This window comes from Narcine bancroftii, chromosome 4 (assembly GCF_036971445.1).
Source record: "Narcine bancroftii isolate sNarBan1 chromosome 4, sNarBan1.hap1, whole genome shotgun sequence".
NCBI lineage: Eukaryota > Metazoa > Chordata > Chondrichthyes > Torpediniformes > Narcinidae > Narcine > Narcine bancroftii.
In genome coordinates, this window is record NC_091472.1 from 70,724,740 (window position 1) to 70,744,688 (window position 19,949).

The 19,949-nt window shown below is 43.3% G+C and overlaps 1 protein-coding gene across 5 annotated transcripts in view; it reads right to left on the reverse strand.

Moving 5' to 3' along the window:
• Positions 1–16,554, reverse strand: part of pde10a (phosphodiesterase 10A) — a 218,907-nt gene extending 202,353 nt beyond the window's left edge. For 2 of the 5 annotated variants that reach the window (XM_069931571.1, XM_069931569.1), the window contains exon 1: positions 14,892–15,042. In XM_069931571.1, the coding sequence (XP_069787672.1) occupies positions 14,892–14,985 (94 nt within the window). In that variant the 5' untranslated portion in view covers positions 14,986–15,042. Of the gene's footprint in view, positions 1–14,891; positions 15,043–16,253; positions 16,301–16,485 lie in introns of those variants that run through there. The other 3 variants (XM_069931573.1, XM_069931577.1, XM_069931572.1) reach the window with 3 other exon arrangements.
• Between the last annotated feature and the right edge of the window lie 3,395 nt (positions 16,555–19,949).

Sequence of the window (19,949 nt, forward strand, 5' to 3'; positions counted from 1 at the left end):
TGAATGCCCTTCAGATTTGAAAAACTAACCTGTTATTCCAGTAGAAGTCTGGAAATCTGGACTGCTCAGGGATTGGGCTGGTCGGGGTTTTCGGATTTTCTGGATTTAAAACTTTTAAAATTCAAATTTAAGGAGGAATAAAGAAGAGGTGAACAGATAATGTTCCCAAACACTGGATCTTAGTCACTGACTTTAGCCAGCAATTCCATGGCAAACTCCCAGCAGCCTAGCCATGAGCTTGCAGTAATTTCCTATCTGTTAGGCTGAGGAATCTGCTTGAACAAGGTCATTAACTTCAATGGAAAATAAAAGCTTCAAAAGGACAAGACTTGATATATATTTGCTAATTCATTTAGTTTGTTTTAACATTTTAAATTGTTTAGGTGTTTGAGAGCTTCTGATTTGATATTTTAAGTTTAACATTTTAAAATATTTTGTTTCCTTGATTTTGAATGTTCATAATGTCAAGAGACGTTCCAAGACATTTAAGGCAAAGTTCGAGGCAGTGAGCAAGTTATTCCATTGACCATTTCTTGGTTTCTAGAGTCTGCACCCAAACTCCATAAGAATGAGCTATATTAATCAAGCTTCTGTGTGCAAATAGGGCATTACCCCCTTTACATCGAGGTGGTTTACGGCAGCAAATGGATATGGTGTGATCCAGAAAAGTTCAGTCTAGAGCTGGCACACAAGTCAGTGGCAAACATGGATGGCTTGTGGCAGGCAGCAAATTGTATCCCACGAAAGCTGATTTAACTTTTTTTTAAAGACTGTCATGGAGTACAATCACCCTTCTGGTAATATACTTAAATTATACACAGGATATTGATTATAAATACAAAATTTATTTAAATTCTTAGTTTTTAAAATTTAATTCACAACTAGAAATGTCACATTTTCTAAAATGTTTATTTATTATTAGTAAAATTAACTATTTTAAAAAACTGTAACCTTAACTGATGACCTAAATTAGTAGTCTAATTTACGAAAACTAACTTCATTTTGATTTATCCCTGAAACAACTATTTTACCACGTGAAGCCACATTCTGGTGTCGTCAGCGAATTTATAGATTGCGCTGGAGCCAAACTTGGCTATGCAGTCATGAGTGTTCAGGGAGTCGAGCAGAGAACTAAGTGTATAGGCTTGGGTGTCTGTGCTGATGCACGTCAAGGAGTGGATGTGGCCTGACCAGGATTTGCCAATGAGGAAGTCAATAAAAAGTTTACAGATACACTACAGTATCCCATGTAGTTTTGCTAAGTATATAACATAGTGTCTGTAAACGTCCATATCGCATAACACCTAATTTCACAGAATGTATCGTGGACATTAAGCAGCACATCTCTAATTTGATCTTAACTTGTGATAAATAACTTTCAATAAGATTAAACTTCAAGAGCTGATCAAGGAAGTCATTCCACAATCGTTGAAGAAAGTAACTAAATTGATTTTTTGAAAAAGTTAATCATGAAATAAGCTATTGCATCTTCATTGCAGATACATTCTCAATTGGGATTATTGTACACAATTGCTATTTCCAATGCTAGAAATTATATTTGAGCTTCAATTTGATGACTCAAAAATTATCATAATTACCCATTTATCTTTGATGGACAGTTTCATGAGATTATTTATAAATTATTACCTCTATCTTTAGCAGAGGGTGTGCATGGATTATAATGATAAGTAGACCATAGAATGTTCTATTAAGTCAAATTCATACATGAAACCAATCAACCTAACCAAAATGATAATTAATTCCCAATTCATTTTAATAAATTCCAAACCAAACACAATTAAGAAATCTTCCATTTCTCAGCTCTTCAGTGTTTTCTTTCCATTGCTATTGAGGGAGTACGAAGACCAGTCAGATGACCATGTTAAATATAAAAACCAATGATGCACATAATACTCAGCCTTCGAATTCCTTCCAAATGTATTGATCCTCATAAACAGAAACACTATTTAAATTAACAATGAAGTATTGTTGAGAAGACTGTTCTCTTGTGAGACAGCAACTGCATTTTAATAGAAGGCAGCCATTACGTAAGGAACTACGGAAAGTGGTTTTCTTTTTTCCTCTCATATCTTGAAGAATGGCTTAGGCCCACTAATATATCTTTACTTCCCATGGATCACACAAGACCAGCTGGGTTCCTCCAGCATTTCTATGATTTGAAATGTAAACTGGTTGCAATTTTATACAACATAATAGTTGGTTCCTCAATACGAAATGTATTGGTATTTTAATTTATTTGATTCAGATTTACTACACAGTTACAAGCCCTTCCAGCCCACAAGCCCATGCCACCCAAATATACCAATTAACCTGCAGAGTCCATCCATTTTTGAATGGTGGGAGGAAACCAGAATACCCAGAGGAAACCCACAGAGACATAGGGGTAACGTACAAACTTCTTACAGACAGTACCGGATTTAAATCTCAGTCGCTGGCACTGCAACAGCATTGTCGAGTTGGTTTGGCCAGATGTACAAGATCTATTTTGTTCGCATCTCAACACAGCTGAAAGTATGGCCTATTTCACTGGATTGCAATCAACTTCTTGAACAGAAACAATAAACATCAGTTTGGAGTAAATATATATTTGGCACCATTGTACAGGCATGAGAGCAAGATATCTTGGAGTTGATGTATTTTACATCAATGAAGCTCAGATAGGGGAAACCTAATATTTGATTGGGCCCCATGTCCCAAACTCGTGCACAGTCCATAAGAGGTTCCAGGTTGGTAACTTTGCAATCCAGGCACATGAAACATGCCCATAGTCAAAAATCACAGCAATTGTCATTGAACCTTAAAAGTATGAAGATCAATGTATATGACATTTTTAAAGATTCTTCTACTGATCTCCCCTCCATGTTTGCTAGTGATGAACTAAAGTCATATTAAATCCTTAACTATGGGCAGTGAATTTTGCAAACTACTGGTAACTGAAGGGCCTAAAAAGAGTTTTACAAGCAAGTTTTACAAACAAGGTTAACCTCAATAAAGTTTACTTTACTCAGTTGTCTAACCTCAGCATAACATTTGACTTCAGTACTTTGGAATCAAGAAAGTGATCTTGCTAGACACATTGAGATGGTAAGGAAAAGAACTTAAAATAAAGCTCCACTTATATTGCACATCAATGCAACAAACCAACTGTAGCTTGACGAATGACTCAAAGACGTTGACTCAAACCAAGGCTTTTATTAACAAAAGAATGGAGCATAGTACATCGAGGTCGACCTGTCCAGATTGACCTGGATCTGGTTAGGTGCGGCCCTTTATGACCTGCCCAGTAGGTGTGGCTATGGCTCTCAGCCAATCATTATCACTATATGCAAATATATGCAGTGGTGATAGGATCCCATACTATCACATTCACCCCTTCTTTAAGAACTGACCCCAGGATGCCAAAAAAAAAGTGGGGGGGGGGGTCACAGAGTGGTGATTCTTCTGGATTCTTCATAGTCCATAGTCAGGACTCCAAGACATGGGGGGATAGCATGCAGGGGTTACGGGCTGTAACAGTCGGGTGACTTGATCGTCTGACATGATCATCATGAGGCCGGGATCGGAGTAGCTGCAGGGGGCAGTGTATGATCGTTGTTTGAGTCCCTGAGTGTGGGTGCAGTTTTGCCTAGTCAACAGTCTGTATGCTGCAGTCATCATCCACAAAATGCTGCTGGTCCCACTGTCCCGGCATGTTAGCTGGGAGGGGTTTGGAGGAAAGTTGGGGGACAAACATTACAAAGTTATATCCAGCTTGGACCAGGTCCCTTACCCACCTGTCCGGGTACTCGATACAAGCATGATGTGGGTTCCCGTGTAGCAGCGTTACCCGGTCGACTAGAGTGTTGTTTATTGAGTACCGGACATGACGTCTCAGCAGGACAGGTCCAGGAAGCGTCAGCCAAGCCGCTGTGGTCGTCCCCGATTCCGACTTCCGTGTGAACGAGAACATGCGTTCGTGCAGGGTAGCGTTAGTGGCAGTGCATAACAGAGACCTGATGGAGTCTAGGGCATTTGGAAGTCGTCCTGCCAGCAGTAGTGGGGAGGCCTTTAGACTGGAGGGAAAGCGTGATCGCTTTCCAGACGGTGGCCTTCTCCCTTTCGACCCGTCTGTTACCACGCAGATTATAGCTAGTGGTCCTGCTTGAAGCAATACCACGCTCCAGAAGATACTGCCTCACCTCAGCACTCATAAACGAGGACCCCCCGGTCACTGTGGCTATAACTGGGGTACCCAAAAATGGCGAAGATGCTGTACAGTGCATTTGACTGTGGAGGCAGTCATGTCCGGGCAGGGAATAGCAAATGGGAAGCGGAAGTACTCATTGATCACCATGAGAATGTAGGTGTTAGTTTGTTGAAGGTAGGGGCCCCTTGAAATCCACACTGAGACGTTCAAAGCACTGGCTGGCTTTTATGACGTGGGTCTTCTCGGGCTGGAAGATATTGGGCTTGTACCTCAGCACATATGGGGCAGGCTCGGGTCATGGAGTGGATCTCTTCGACCGTATAGGGCAGGTTGCAGGCCTTTACGAAGTGTGAGAACCTGGTGAACCCTGGGTGACAGAGATCTTCATGAAGTCTCTGCAGCCTGTCCAGTTGCACACTGGCGCATGTCCCACTGGTAAGAGCATCGGGCGGGTCATTGAGTTTGCCAGGCTGGTACAGGATGTCACAGTTAAAGGTAGAGAGCTTGATTTTCCACCTGGCAATTTTGTCGTTTTTGATCTTGCCCTGCTGGTTGTTGCTAAACATGAAGACCGCACGACGGTCAGTCAGTAATGTAAAGCGCCTGCCAGTGAGGTAGTGTCTCCAACAATGTACGGCCTCCACAATGGCCTGGGCCTCCTTCTCAACAGAGAGTCGGCTTTCTGAGCTCTGGAGGGTCCTGAAAAAGGTGATAGGCCTACCAGCCTGGTTTAAAGTGGCTGCCAGTGCAAAGTCAGAAGCATCGCTCTCTACCTGGAAGGGTATAAATTTATCTACAGCATGCAGGGTGGCTGCGGAGATGTCTGACAATGCAGTCAAAGGCCGCTCAGGCTTCCCCTGACAAGGGGGGTGGGGGAGGTGGACTTAATGAGTGGCCATGCCTTGTCAGCATACTGTGGGACCCATTGGGTGTAATAAGAAAAAAAACCCAGACAGCATTCGAAGTGCCTTCTGGGTTTGGGGTGGTGGAAGATCCATGAGAGGGCACATGCGGTTGGGATATGGCTTTACCACCCCATTTTCCACCACGCAACCTAGAATTGCGAGGCAAGTGGTCCGGAAGACACACTTCTCAAAATTATAGGTTAGATTCAGCCGTTTTGTGGTTTGGAAGAATTTCTCAAGGTTGGCATCATGGTCTTGCGGGTCATGGCCACAGATGGTGTCATTGTCCAGATACAGGAATGTAGCTGTTAGGCCATTCTGGTCTATTATCCGATCCATTACCCGCTGGAAGACCACAACACCATTAGTGACACCGAAGGGAACCCAGAGAAATTGGTACAAACGCCCATTTGCTTCGAAGGCTGTGAAGGGGCGGTCCTCCGGATGGATTGGGAGCTGGTGGTAGCCTGATCGAAGGTCGATGGTGGAAAACACACTGTATTGGGTGATCTGATTCACCATGTCCGTGATTCGCGAAAGAGGGTAAACTTCCAAGAGCGTGAAACGGTTGACAGTTTGGCTGTAGTCAACCACCATCCGCAGCTTCTCCCCGTTCTTCATGACTAATATTGCACCCTCCAGGGACTTGCACTGGGCTCAATGATGCCTTCATCCAGCAGTCCGTGCACCTCACTTTTAATGAGTCCCCGAAGCAGTACTGTTGGCTTTTGGTGGCAATCGGTTTCCAGCCAGGAGTGAGGTTAGCGAAGAGTGCTGGAGGATTGACTTGGAGAGTGGAGAGACTACAAGTGGAGCGCTGGGGCGCGGGGACTGGCGTGAGCTGTCGCTGGCAGGATGTCTCCGGGGTGGAGTGGTGGCAGACAGAGAGGGGGGAGTGGGGACCCCCGTAATGCAGAGACATCCATTTAAAATGGCATTGAAAAACCAACCCCAACAATGCAGAAGCACACAGTCGAGACAGGACTAGCAACTTAAAATCTGTAAATTTGATACCCTGAACTTTCAAGGTCACCACACAATACCCCTTGATGCCCACTGAGTGGGCTCTTGTGGCCAGTGAAATCTTCTCGTCAGTCAGGTAGACTGCAAGCACGCATCGTTGGACCAGGTTTGGGTAAATGAAGCTCTATGTCGAACCTGAATCAAAAAGACAGTTAGCATATTGATTGTTCACCTTGATGGTTTCCAGGCCTTAGCTGAGAGATGTGGTTGGCTTTGATTCAATGTCACTGATGCAGCGAACGATGCAGGGAAGAGAGCTGGCTGTGTTGGTGTCTCCGGAGGCTGGCATGATGATGTCCTGCGTCGTTGGGAGGGCCGACCGATGGAGCCTCGCGTCACTGGAGCAGGGGCGGAGCGTCGTGGTGCCTCGGCCTGTCGCGTGCTATGCTTGTGTGGTGACATCAGAGTGGGCGGGACGTCAGGGTCTGCCGACGCAGAGACCCAGTTGGAGTCAGCGGCGACTTGCAGAGGCAGTAGCACTTGTGGCGCAGGCGGCAGCGAAGGTTCCATTGGGCGGGGTCAGAGAGCAGCATCACAGCAGCGAGGGTGGAGTGTTGCGAGGGCAGCACCTTCCACGCATGGTGCTTGCGTCATGACATCAAGTGTTGCCGCGCGATCGGTTCCTCACTCTCATTGGATGCGAGTTCCGAGGTCAAGTAGTTTGAATTTTGGGAAGGCAGATGGGCTTCACATGACGCACTGTGCTTTGTGGTGGCCATTTTGGACCGGCATACTTTTGCGAAGTGACCGGTTTTTTTTTGCACTTCTGGCACCTGGCCCTCCTCGCAGGGCACAGGGATCGATTGTTTCTCCATCCCGCATAAGTAACACTTCGGGTCCGCGTTGGGTAGTGTGGCATCGGCGAGGCCATCAATGTGGCATGGGGAGGCTGAATTAAAAGCAGGCATTCTAATCACATCGTAATGGTAGGCCCAGCTCTGTGTGTAGGCATCCATGCTTAAAGCTGCTGCCTCCATCGTTCTGGCGATCTGTAGTCTCGGGACTGTCTCCCCTGTGCTCCAACAGTCATTGTCTCACTTTGTTAGATCAAATCCCAGCCACATAAGCATCCCGTATGAGGTCATCAGTGATCTCGGCCAGTTTTATCGGTGCATGCACATGCTCGCCCCAGTAACTTTAGTGCCTGGAGGTAGGCTCTGTAGGACTCACCCGGCTGCTGTCTCCTGGTCGCCAGCATGTGCCTGGCATATACCTTATTCACAGGTTGCTCATAAGAGTCCTTTTAGCATATTCATGGCTGCTGTGTCGGAGGTCGCGTCCTGGATGTTTTCATAGACCCTCGTGGACACCATGGGCATTAGAACCAACAGTTCATCAGCACCCAGTGCCTGAAATCACTGTGAGCAGTAGCCGACTGCAGGTCGATGCTGAGGCGTTCTGATCGCAGTATTCACCCCATCTGTTGAAAATTTTGTTAATAAATTTGTAGCATGTTGAATGACTCAAAGACTTATTGACTCAAACCAAGGCTTTTATTAACAAAAGACTGGAGCATAGTACATTGAGGTCAACCAGTCCAGACTGACCTGGATCTGGTTAGGTGCAGCCCTTTATGACCTGGCCTGTAGGTGTGGCTACAGCTCTCAGCCAATCATTATCACTATATGCAAATATATACAGTGGTGATAGGATCCCATACTATCACACCAACTAAATACAAATAAGTAAAATTATGTACGTCAAAATGTAAGGTTTTTGTTCAGAAGAAGAAATTTGGCCAAGAGTGAGTTAAAGAAAGTGTTCACTTATTATCCTTGTATGACCTTTCTGTATTCTATTTGCATTCCCCTCCAATCACACCATCCGGAATTAACCAGCATAAAATTGTTCAACATGGCTATAAATAGTAAAAAGTATATTTTATAGAGACTACCATTGCAGGGCAGAAATGTGGTATCGTGCCCAACGAACCACGAAGATGCTACATTCTATCTTGACCTGCCTGAATATTAAAAAAAGAAAACTGCACTTCAGTAGTTTCGGGATTGTGAAGAAATTTTTCCCACAGCTTTTGTGTCTGATTTTTATCTTGCAACTTCTGCTGGAAAGAATACTTGTGCAAGATTTTTACTCAGTTATGACATCTCCAAGGTGAACCGCCTGCAGAACATTCAAAATTCAGACCGAGAATCAAAGTAGGTCTTAGTTAATTTTATGAAGTCAGTAATAATTCAATAGATAATAAAACAATATTTACATTCAGGGTTTTGGATTAATACAAAACTGTTTTGTTTTGTAATGGTGTTATATTTCAATCCCACAACCAGGAGGTTATTTCTGGTCCTGAGAAGTCAAATATAGTTCTACATCAACACTATTATCGCACAGCACAAAATTTCTTGTTACTAAAATAACATATAATGTAATTGTAACCCAAACTTTCCCAGACATTGAGTGATTTGACAATTTTATCCCTGCAATTCAATCATGTTATTTCACAATTATCCCCAGGATTACATTACAAAATATAAATTGTAAAAGTATTTTGTACGTTGTATCATACCTACAGCAAAAAAAAAACAAGAACACAGTTCTCATAATTTCCAAAATGTTGATACTCAAAATATTCCCAACCGCATTTTATTTTACTTTTTTGATTATTTTATTTTTTTAAATCAACATAAAAACATGAAATTCATCAATTACATAAAAGAAACACAACCATATCATTCAATGTTGATTTTGAATAAGAAAATAAAAAAACAAGAGAAAAAGAACAGCCCTAACCCATCCCCTCTATCCACCCAGGGATAAAAAGGGGAGAAAAAGTCAATAGAATTGGAGAGAAAAGAAAGAGACTAAAAAAAATAAGAAAAATAAAATGGCATATTTTAAAAATAACTATATTATATTCAGTTGCTATGTACTACCAGATAAGTTACTTCTGTAGTCATGTGGTGACTCAGTCTGAACAATATTTCATTTAATTACAACTTAATATTTTGCTTGATTTACTGCAATACATACCTCATTTAATCTAGTTGTCTGACAAGCCTGAAATTGCCACTACTGATACTTAAAATTTCATTCTTACAAAGAACTGATAAAACCAAATAGAATTACAAATGTACTTTGCTCTATATTTAGCTCAAGATACAAGTTTTCCTTCTTTGAAAGTCCTTCCAGATCAAAGATAACTTGCTTTTGTGATTCTGACCTCCTGCTACAGTAGGGTGTACCTACAATCTTCTACTGGAAAAATCATTGCCAGGGTCTTTCTGAATGAGTTATTTCTAGTGCAAGAAGAACTGCTCTCTGAAAGGCAACTAGAACTATATCCATCTTGAGGGATAACGGGCAAGACTGACACTGCACAACAAGTCAAAGTAATATCCAAGGAGCAGTATCAACCACTTTCCAATCTCACTAAAGCCAAACTCCATCTGTCAGGATGGACTGTGGAACATTTGACTGGCTAAAAACTATTTAACACTTCTTAATGCTTGCTCCACAAGAGCATACAGGCAATGAGAGCAACCATTAGACGAAGAACTGGTTGTAATGAAGACTGGTTTCATTATCAGAGCATGAATACATGTGTATTAATGAAGCCATATCTTAAACTCATTTTAAAAACCAAATAAATTGTTTACTGAATACAAGACTATAAGATATGGTAGCTGAAGAAGGCCATTTGGCCTATAAAGTCCGCTCCACCATTTCATTATGAGCTGATCCATTCTCCCACTCAGCCCCACTCCCCTGTACTCTCGCCATAACCTTTGATACCCTGAATATTAAGATGCCTTTCAATCTCTGCCTTAAATACATCCAACAACTTGACCTCCACAGCTGCCGTGGAAGTAAATTCCAAAGGTTGACCATTCTCTGGCAAAATTGTTTCTCCCAGACCAGATGGAATGGACCCTCAGGTTCTAAAAGAAGTAAGTAAAGAGAATGTAAAAGCATTAGCACTGATTTTCCAAGATTCAACAAATTCTGGCATGTTTCGAGAGAATTGGAAAATTACAAAGGTCACTCTGCTATTTAAAAAGGGGAGGGAGGCAACAGAAAGGAAATTTATAGTTATTATAATTAAGGAAATTATAATGTTACTCTATCATTGGTGGTTGAGAAGTTGTTGTAGTTTATTGTTAAGGATGAGGTTATGAAGTACCCGGAGGTGCACGACAAGATAGGCCAAAGTCAGCATGGTTTCCTCAAGGTAAAATCTTGCCTGTCAAACCTACCGCAATTTTTTGTGGAAACCACAAGCAAGCGAGACAAAAGAGATGCAATTGATATGATATATTTGGATTTTCAAAAGGCCTTTGACAAGGTGTTGTACATGAGGCTACTTAACAAGATGAGAACCCATGCAATCACAGGAAAGATACTAGCACAGTAGGAAACATTGTGGGAATAAAGGGATCCTATTCTGGTTGGCTACCAATTACCAGTGATGGTTCACAAGGGTTGGTTTTGGAGCCACGTCATACTACATTGTATGTTAATGATTTGGATTGCAGGATAAATGCCTCTGGTCAGGTTTGCAGATGATACAAAGATAGGTGGAGGTGGATGAGGAAACGGAGAGGCTGCAGAATACATAAGTTGGGAGAATAGGTAAAGAAGTGGCAAATGAAATACAATATTGGAAAATGTACAGTCATGCACTTTGGAAGAAGGAATAAAAAGGGCCGACTATCATTTGGATGGGGAGAAAATTCAAAATTCAGAGTTGCAAAGGGACTTGGAAGTCCACATACAAGATACTCTAAGGGTTAACCTCCAGGTTGAGTCGATGGTGAATGCCATGTTGGCAATCATATCTGGAGGAATAGGATGAGATGAGGGATGTAATGTTGAAGCTTTATAGGTACTGGTGAAGTCTCACTTGGAGTACAGGATACAATTTTGGGATTATTTAAGAAAGGATGTGCTGGTATTGGAGAAGGTTTAGAGAAGTTTCAGAAGAATGATTCTGGAATGAAGGGATTAGCATTTGAGGTGCATTTGATGGCTCTTTGTACTCCTTGAAGTCCAGAAGAATGAGGGGGATCTCATAGAAGCATTTTGAATGTTGAAAGGCCTGGACAGAGTAGATGTGGCAAAGTTATTTCCCATGGGAGGGGATTCTAGGTCAAGAGGATTGAAGGGCACCATTTAAAACAGCAATGCAGAGGAATTTCTTTAGCCAGAGGGAAGTAAACTGCTGAAATTTACTATTATGGGCTGCTGTGGAGGCCAAGTTGGGTGTATTTAAAGATTTGATAGTCAGGGTATCAAAGGTTACTGGGAATGGGTTTGAATGAGTTAATAGATCAGCTCATGATAGAATGGTGGTGTGGACTCGATGGGCCAAATGGTCTGCTTCAGCTCCTATATCTTATGGCCTAACAAAAAAAAAATTAAAAAGTAGGACTCAATAGTTAGGGGAACAGTTAGGAGATTCTGCAGCCGCACAAGAGATTACAGGATAGTGTGTTGCCTCCCGGGTGCTCATTAACAGAAAATTGTTAAAGGGGAAGGTGAGCAGACAAAAGTCGTAGTACATATTCCAATGACTTAGGTAAGAGTGGGGTAGAGGTCCTAAAAAGTAGGTTTATGGAGTTAGGAAAGAGGCTGAAGAATAGTTCCAAGGTGGTAATCTCTGGATTACTTCTGGTGCCATAAACTATGGAAGGTCAGAGCAGGAAGATAGTGCAAATGAGTGGCTGAGGAGATGGTGCAAGAGATTTGGATCCATTATCTTGGATAATTGGAATCTTTTCAGGAGAAGGAATGTGGGGCAGGTTACACCTTGGAGGGGAATCACTGGCAGGGAGGTTTGCTAATTCATAGAATCTTTGGATTCATTGATGACGACACCTGCAGGAAGTGAAGCCACTCCAGCTCCTAAAAAGCCATTTTAAGAAACTGGAGCTGGAGTTGGATGAACCAAGGATCATCCAGGAGGCTAAGCAAGTCACAGATAAGATGTCTGAGCAGGTGGTTACGCCCAGAGTGTAGGATTCAGCTCGTAGATGGGTGAACACCAAGAGAAATGAGGGGAAAAAGAAGTCAGTGCAGGACTACCCGATGGCCATTTCCCTCAGCAACAAGTATACCCCTTTGGATATGCTGAGGAGATGCCCTATCTGCTCAAGGCAGCAGCCAGACCAATAGAACTGTAAAGGGAGGGAGGGGGTCAAATTAGATTCACAGTGGGGTGGGAACGAAGGTGAACAGGCAGAGAAAGAGGCAGTTGACACACAAGTAGAGACAGCTGGTAGGGAGTTTGTGTCAAAGGACAAGCAGAGACCTCACGGCCTGTGCTTGTTGGAATTTAGGAGAATGGCAGGGGGAGGATCTTATTAAAACATTTTGACCCAATAGACATCAAGAGCTTATTTCCCAATTTGGGAAAGTCTCAGACAAGATGGCACAACTTCAGGATTGAAGGATGCCCACTTAGAACAGAGATGCAGTGGAATTTCTTTATCCAGAGGGTGGTGAATCTGTGGAATTTGTTGCCACAGGCATCATTGCAGGCTTGATGGGCTAAATAACATATTTCTGTTCCTCTCTCATATGAGAATTCCCCCTCATTCTTCTAAATAAAAGTGTAACTCCACCCCATGTTAAATGTGTCATCAGATAGCCAGAACATTTTATGTTGAAAGCAACTGCATGTTAAATTGCTGACCAACCACATTGTCATTTCAGAAAAAAAACATGACCAGCCTTGGTCATGTAAAATGTAAAATACTGTACTTTGTTTCCTTAAAAAAAAGCACCCCTTAATTTGTACTGATGTTATATTTCACACAAGGCACTTACAAATCAGATGTCTTTTCCAAATAATTATAAAAGAGATTCAACTCCATGATTTAACTCGTGTTATCTCATCCAAACTTGTAAATTTTGTGAGTAGGATTTAAGTAGGATGGTTAAACTAACTTTGGCAAAATATTTGTACACACCTGCAAGCTAAACCAATTCCTTGGCACCTTGGTAAATAATTCAAATCATTACTCAATTCTACCTTAGTTCATAAAAAGCCAGCTACACGTGTGATAAGTAATTTAAAAAGAAAGTGTTAAAATTACATTAGGGCAGACATTATTTTCTTAAGATGTACAATACTAGCTTTTCATCACAAATCTGCATTCAGACTTACTTATGAAATATACAATAATAGCTATTATTCTGTAGAAAAAAATGTGTGCAAGTACAGAATCAAATCTCAAAATCTAGCACTTGAGTGACAAAAATCTACTTCCATTTCAGGATTAAAGCATTCACCAAGTTTTCTTGAAGAAAGCCACCTCTTAAATATAAATATAATGTTCTATTTATTTGCAATAACATTGTGCATATTTTGAAAATCCAAATGTTTTTTGACACCACCTTGAATTTTAATTGAGATTAAATGTTGCTGATATGATGTAAATTGTGTAATCTTGAATAAAATGAAAGTTTGGTCTTCCAAAATATGACATACTTAACACATTGGATATTTCAATTAAAGAATTAACCTAATTATTCATTTTTTAAAATTGGCAGGAAATTTAGACGAACATAACACAAATTTGTCCACAGGCATTATATGATGATTTTTAAGACAAGAATAATGTTATCATTTGATAGAATGTTCAAAATAGCAAAAATAATTTTGAGATCAACAAGGTGATTCTTTCTGCAGTGGGTGCTTCATCAACACTTCCTACCCAAGATAAAATTATTTTGTAGTGGTGACTTCTTTTAGAATTTAATATTTTCTAATATTTTTGTTGCATTGATACCAATGTGAAAATAACCTATTAAAAAAAACTTCTTGAGGAAATCACCTCTTCCCCCCCCTTCTCCAACACACATTGATCCATCCACCTCATTTTCTCTTTGTTAACCTCTCCCATCTCCATCTGGTTCGATCTGCCCATCACCCATAGTTGTCTGGTTCAATCCATCACCTAGAAGCCCTATCCCACCCCACTTGCTTCTGCCGTATACTGCCCGTATTTCTTCCTTTTCCCTCTCAGTTCTGATGCAGGGTGTTGTCCTGAAATGTTAACTTGCATTGTTTGCTTCCACAAATATTGCTCAACCAGCTGAATTCTTCCAGCATTCTGTTTTCTCGTGTGGTTTATTTTTTTAAAAAACCTTTTTGAAAACCAGTACACATGGAAAGTCAATGTTAATCCACCAAAACACCCATGTTTAATTTGCCTTCCCATTCAAAATTAAATCACTGGCCTGATACTAATCACAATTATGGACTGCAGCCTTCTCAAAAAGACTCCTTTCAAATCTAAAACATCCAAATCTGACTGGGGGGGGGGGGGGGGGTGGGAACTATCAACATTTCTACAATGCAATTCTTTCGCATACAATCTTCGTCCTCAGATAACAAACTCCGTAATTTGCAACTTTATGCCAAAATAAAACTAAAGCGGGCCTTCAGTAAACTCACACCCGAGACTCGCGGCACGATCCAGCTATTTGCAAACAAAGCCGAGTTTGTAAACTGTGAAATGTATTTCTGGCATCGTCTTCGTGTAATAAACAGTGAATGGAGAGTGGTGCGCCCTCCTCCCAAACTCTCAAGTACACCGATGGGCCACCGAAGAGTTCGCGACGCTGCCAATTGCAGCTTCGGGACACGGGTTGAAATGGGGGCAAATCGTGTTTCGGGGCAAAGAAGCTTCCTCGAAAACACTTTCATTGCTGGGACGACGACTGGAGAGGTTGTTCGCCCTCCCGCTCGGCTAAAATAAATTTCGTGGTTATTATTAAGGGGGGGCTTAACACACCTTTGCGCCGATATAGTAGTTTAGCCAGAGTAGTTTTGTTCTCCTCCATGAGCGGCGGTAACAGCGAAGGGCCGCAGAGAGCGGAGAAGCGCATACGGAGGCGCCCAGGCCGTCGTCGGGACCGTATCGCTGAGGGTGGTCTCCGTCACAAAGTCACCTCCTCCCCTCGTTATCCCACCCAGGCCGCTGCTCCCCCACCCAACCAACTCCCGGACGTCCCCGTCCCCACTGAACTCCCGGACATCCCGAACCACCCCTCTGCAGCCAACGTCCCTCTCCCACCAACAAACCCAACCTCTTCCCAATGCTCCAGACATTCCTGTTATCTTCAAATAGTCATCTTTGCACACTTCCCATTCCAATCACCACCAGCTAGAAACCAATCTTTCCAGCAAGACTATTTTGTTCACCTTAATTTGCCAATCAAGTCCAATTCGTCCCCTCCCGGTATTCCGCTCTCTCTCACTCTCTTTATCCGCATCTGTGTTTACCCCTCAGGGACATCAACCCAGCCCAAGATCAATAATAGTACTTCGTCTCATCTGACACTCCTTTAGCCACCTCGTTCCAGACTCACCCATATCCTGGACCGAATAGCTCTTCACGCCTCCTCCATCCCTCCCGGCTCGTAACTCTTTCACCCTAAACTTCGATCCTTCTCCACTCACCTATTCAACATCTCGGATCATCTTCACCTTCTACCTCCTCGCCGCTCACTTCCCTACCTTACACCCTCCACATTTATCCGCCCTCCACCTGTCAACCCCAACCTCCTGGACTCACCCGCTCCGTTCATTCATGGTTAAAACGCCTCATTCCTCCAAACCGACACCTTTCCATACCATACCCCACCCCCCACTTCTTCCAGCCTTACTCCCTCCTCCTTCCATCTTTCTTCCTCTGATACACCTCCTTCTGGACACCATTCTCATCCTTATGTCGTACCATCCATGTCCGCTTTTGTACAATGCACCATACCCACGGTACCCTCTTTTCTGGTCTCAACCTAACCCCCTCCACAAGCTTGCCCCCTTCCACGTCCCCACACTGCCTGGAAGCACAGCTCCAAGATATCTCGGTGCCCAAACCCCACTGTGGGCACCACATACCCACCCCCCGCACCCCACTTTGGGCACCACATACCCCACCCCCGCGCACCCCTCTGTGGGCAGTGCACTCCACATACCACCGTCCCCCACTGTGGCCACCACATACCCCAACATCCTGCACCCCAGTGGGTACCACATACCCCGACACCCTACTGCGGGCATCACATACCCTCCCACAACCTTCCGCGCCTCTCAGCCTGGTCCAGCCCGCTCCACCCCCAGCCGAGTTTCACCCCAGCACCTTTTCTTTTACCTCAGGCCCAGTTCAAGGCACTTCTACCCCAGGACGGACAGCTCTGGCAGGCCCAGTCCACCGCATCGCCCTCTCCACGCCCCCTCCGAACCAGGCCCAGCCGTCCGCTCCACATCCCCCTCCCTCCAGCCCCGGCTCCCGACACTTTGGTCACATGACAGCCGCAGCTCAGCCAGTGGCCAAACTGAGGACCAAAGGTTGAGGTGAACCCGAGAGGCGCCCCGGGACCTACAGCAGGCGTAGAGGCAGTTGGCGAGTCTCCGAAAGCAGCCGATGGAGGCGGAAGCGGCTCGGTCTCCCATGGCCGCTGGTGCCTGCTCGGAGGTCCGGGAACTCAGCCCGGGATGCGGTGCCTCGCCGCTGCCCTCAAGTCCGCTTCTTCCTCTTCTTCGAAAACCGCCAGGAGGAGGCAAGTGCCGGAAGGGCGGTTGCTCCCGGCGCTACGGAGGAGCAGGCAACATCTGTGCACTGGCTCTGTGGGTGCTGCCGCCTCCGGAGAGGGGGCGGGGACCGGCCGAGAAGCGAGGGGAGGGAGCAAGGCAAGTCCTGGAGCAGCCTTCCCAGTTATGGCCATCGCCCCCGTCTGCACTGGTCGTAACCTGGAGGCAAATGCAACATGCCAAGGATGCTGCAAATCTGAAAGAGCAAAAGAAATTACTTAGCAAGTCAGGCAACAGCGGTTGAGGGACTTGCAATCTGCAGACATCCCTGTTTAGCATCTATGGACAGAAGAATGGTCCATGTTTCAGGTCGACGACCTTCCGCCACTTTAAAATTTAACTCTATCACCTCTCTCTCTCTCTCCCAATCGGTTTAAAGCAACGCGGGAGAAAATAGTGGACGTTTGTTTTTAAGAGGTTTCAGTGTCTGTTTGCATTAAGGTGAAATCAAAGCGGCATTAAAGGACCCTACTGCAACGAATTTATTAAACATCCATCAATTTTTTTTTGGTCTTAAATGGGCCTTTCCCAGACATTTATTTCACCCACATGTAGCAGGCGTCCAAGACGGCTACAGGTCGTTTGTGAAACGGATTTCGGTCTCCGTTCAGTCCTTCGGCGTTTTTCCTCCTGGGAGTGTTCCCCCAACCTCATCGGTTGTGGGGCGGAACACCCTCCCCCCCAAATTCCCGGGTATTTGGACCGCGGTGTGAAAGGCTCCTGAATTCCCGGGAATTTCACCGGGTCACCTGTTGTGCGAAAACGGCGACTTCAGATCAGATCGTAGAATGTGTAGAGCAAAGCCAGTAAATTATTGTTAGATCTTCACCTCCTTTAGAGGGCGCGGGGGGGGGGGGGGGGGGGGCAGGAAATAAGTAATCGTGGACAACTGCAACATAAACATCGTGACTCAACGTTTTTACACGCGGCTTACGTTCGCAAAGGGCAGGCACCCTGGCAGCTCCACTTAAACCCTCAAAGGGCTGCTTAGATAAAGCGCCAACCGCCAAGCAAAATGAATTAACTCCAGCAAGGCATTGTATGTGGTTGAATTTTGGGTGTTCTGCAATTGTAAAGTTAAGGGAACCCACCCCACCGTTATGATTTTCAATCCCTTAATTAAAATTTGTAATGTGAACTCAATTTATTTATTTCAAGTAGATGTAAAAATGATTATTCGTTTTAATGCACTAACAATTACATCAATTTTTTTTTTCGAAATATTACAGCTTCGGGTCCGAATCTTGTCATTTAAACCAGCACTGGCATATGTTTCCGACCCTGCATTGTTGTATTAACGTCATACTAACCGAATTCCAAGAAATACAATGAACTCCTAATAGCCTTTGCTCTAGTTTAGAAATAAATGATAATTATTGGGCAGTAGGGTACTGGATTACCAACGCAGCTGGTATTGTTTTCGTGCAAAACTTGTATCGACATCACTCAGCATTTTCCTGTGACAAAATAAATGATTGAGGTCTCACTATTGCGGAGAGGTTGTCCAAGGGATTTCCTGCAGATGTGCTTTCTGCGTGTTGCTGACGTCCTTTTGGGCCACACACTGTCTTTTATGGCATTAACTGCCTTTGGAGTGTATACCGTGTGAAAAATAATATTCGAACCGCTTTTGGAACAAGAGGGAACAGTGTACATTATCAAAAGATATGAAACAAAAGTCAAGGAGCATCCAGTCACATTTCAAATAACTCAAAGTCATATTCATGGTCGCGCAGTTAAACCCTTGTTCCAGGAAACCAAATTCGGGTATCATCCGAATTTAGCTTCAATTTTCTAAATATCTAATCGCCTAGTTTAAAAAAAAGTCAGACATTTTTACCATTTACCATCCAGCATTTCTCAACTTGCGGCCCCTGCTCCTCCGTGGGTTTGTGACAGACGCGCCGAGGGCTAATATTATTAATGTAATAAATAAGGAAGATGTAAAACAGGTTGTCAAGTTGACCACAAAAATAACCCGAAATTTCTCCCCCAAATTCCTGCAGGTCCGTGGGTTAGCGGTGCGCGACGGTCAATAAAGCAAGGCATTACATGGTCTGGGTTGAGAACATTTGGTTTAAATTAGTCGGTTTAGAGTTCACGGCATGGTAGTGGCAAATGTTGGTAATGCTATTTAAACAAGTAGTAACCTCGCCTCTCTGCGTGTGGGCCCATCCAATGTAATCTGCCATTTTCGACTGCGAGGTTTAGGTATTGGAGGAGGTGGATGAAATGCACATACTCATGCAAAAATAAATAGTATGGCACCATATTGTATGACAATAAAAAGCAGAAACGCGAACAGTGCAATATGGGTTCTCGGTGTGCTTCCTTTCTCAGTCAAATAGTTAAAATGTTTTCCAGGGCTTAGAGGGGTTTCCTTTAAATTATTTCGATCATTCGTGCAGAAGGCTCTCATTCAGGGTCTCCCTATCTTCGATTTTCACGTGTTAATAAACATCCAAAGGGACGTACCTTTAAAACAAGCTCCAACTTAACTTTTCAACGTTAAGCGTTGCTCGAGGACAAAACCATTATCCAAATAGACGAGGACTAAACAAACACATTGAGCAAACAACAAAGCAAACGTACACCGTAGTTAATATATCAATGCGGTAAATTATCATCAAATTGCAAGCCTCACTCATCTCGAAACTACCGGCAAAATAAAATTATTTTGTTATAATTAGTTCCAATATTGTGTATTATTAAAACATAAATTCCTCCAAACATATCTTTTTGTTTAGGGTCCATATCGTGTGTGTAAACAAAATAAGTCACATATCTAAAACCCCGAATATATGAAAACTACATACTTTTTGAAAATGATGTCTCGCATCTTTAATGATAAGAAATATCGAAATGTCCAGGTAACTAACTTAATACCATGAACTGCTGCGGGTTCCCATTGCAGCATTTTTGTTTTGCTTTTCAGTATCATTACCGAATTCGTCTTGTCTGAAGCATCCCGAAGTATAATCATTTTGAACTTGGCTCAATTTTAGATCCATCTTCAATTTAGTAATATGACTGATTCTAATTTCAATACAACAAATAATTTCCATATCAATACATCGACATTTCTATTATTGCTACTAATAAAAACTAAAATGAACACGACCGGGTATCGAATTCAATTCTGTTCATTTTAAGGTTTCGGCTAAATCCCGGGAGGAAAGGAGTCGCAGTGGGTGCAATGCAGATTACACATCGCAAAGTGAAACGCTTGGAAAAAGCACAACACGACTCTACTTAA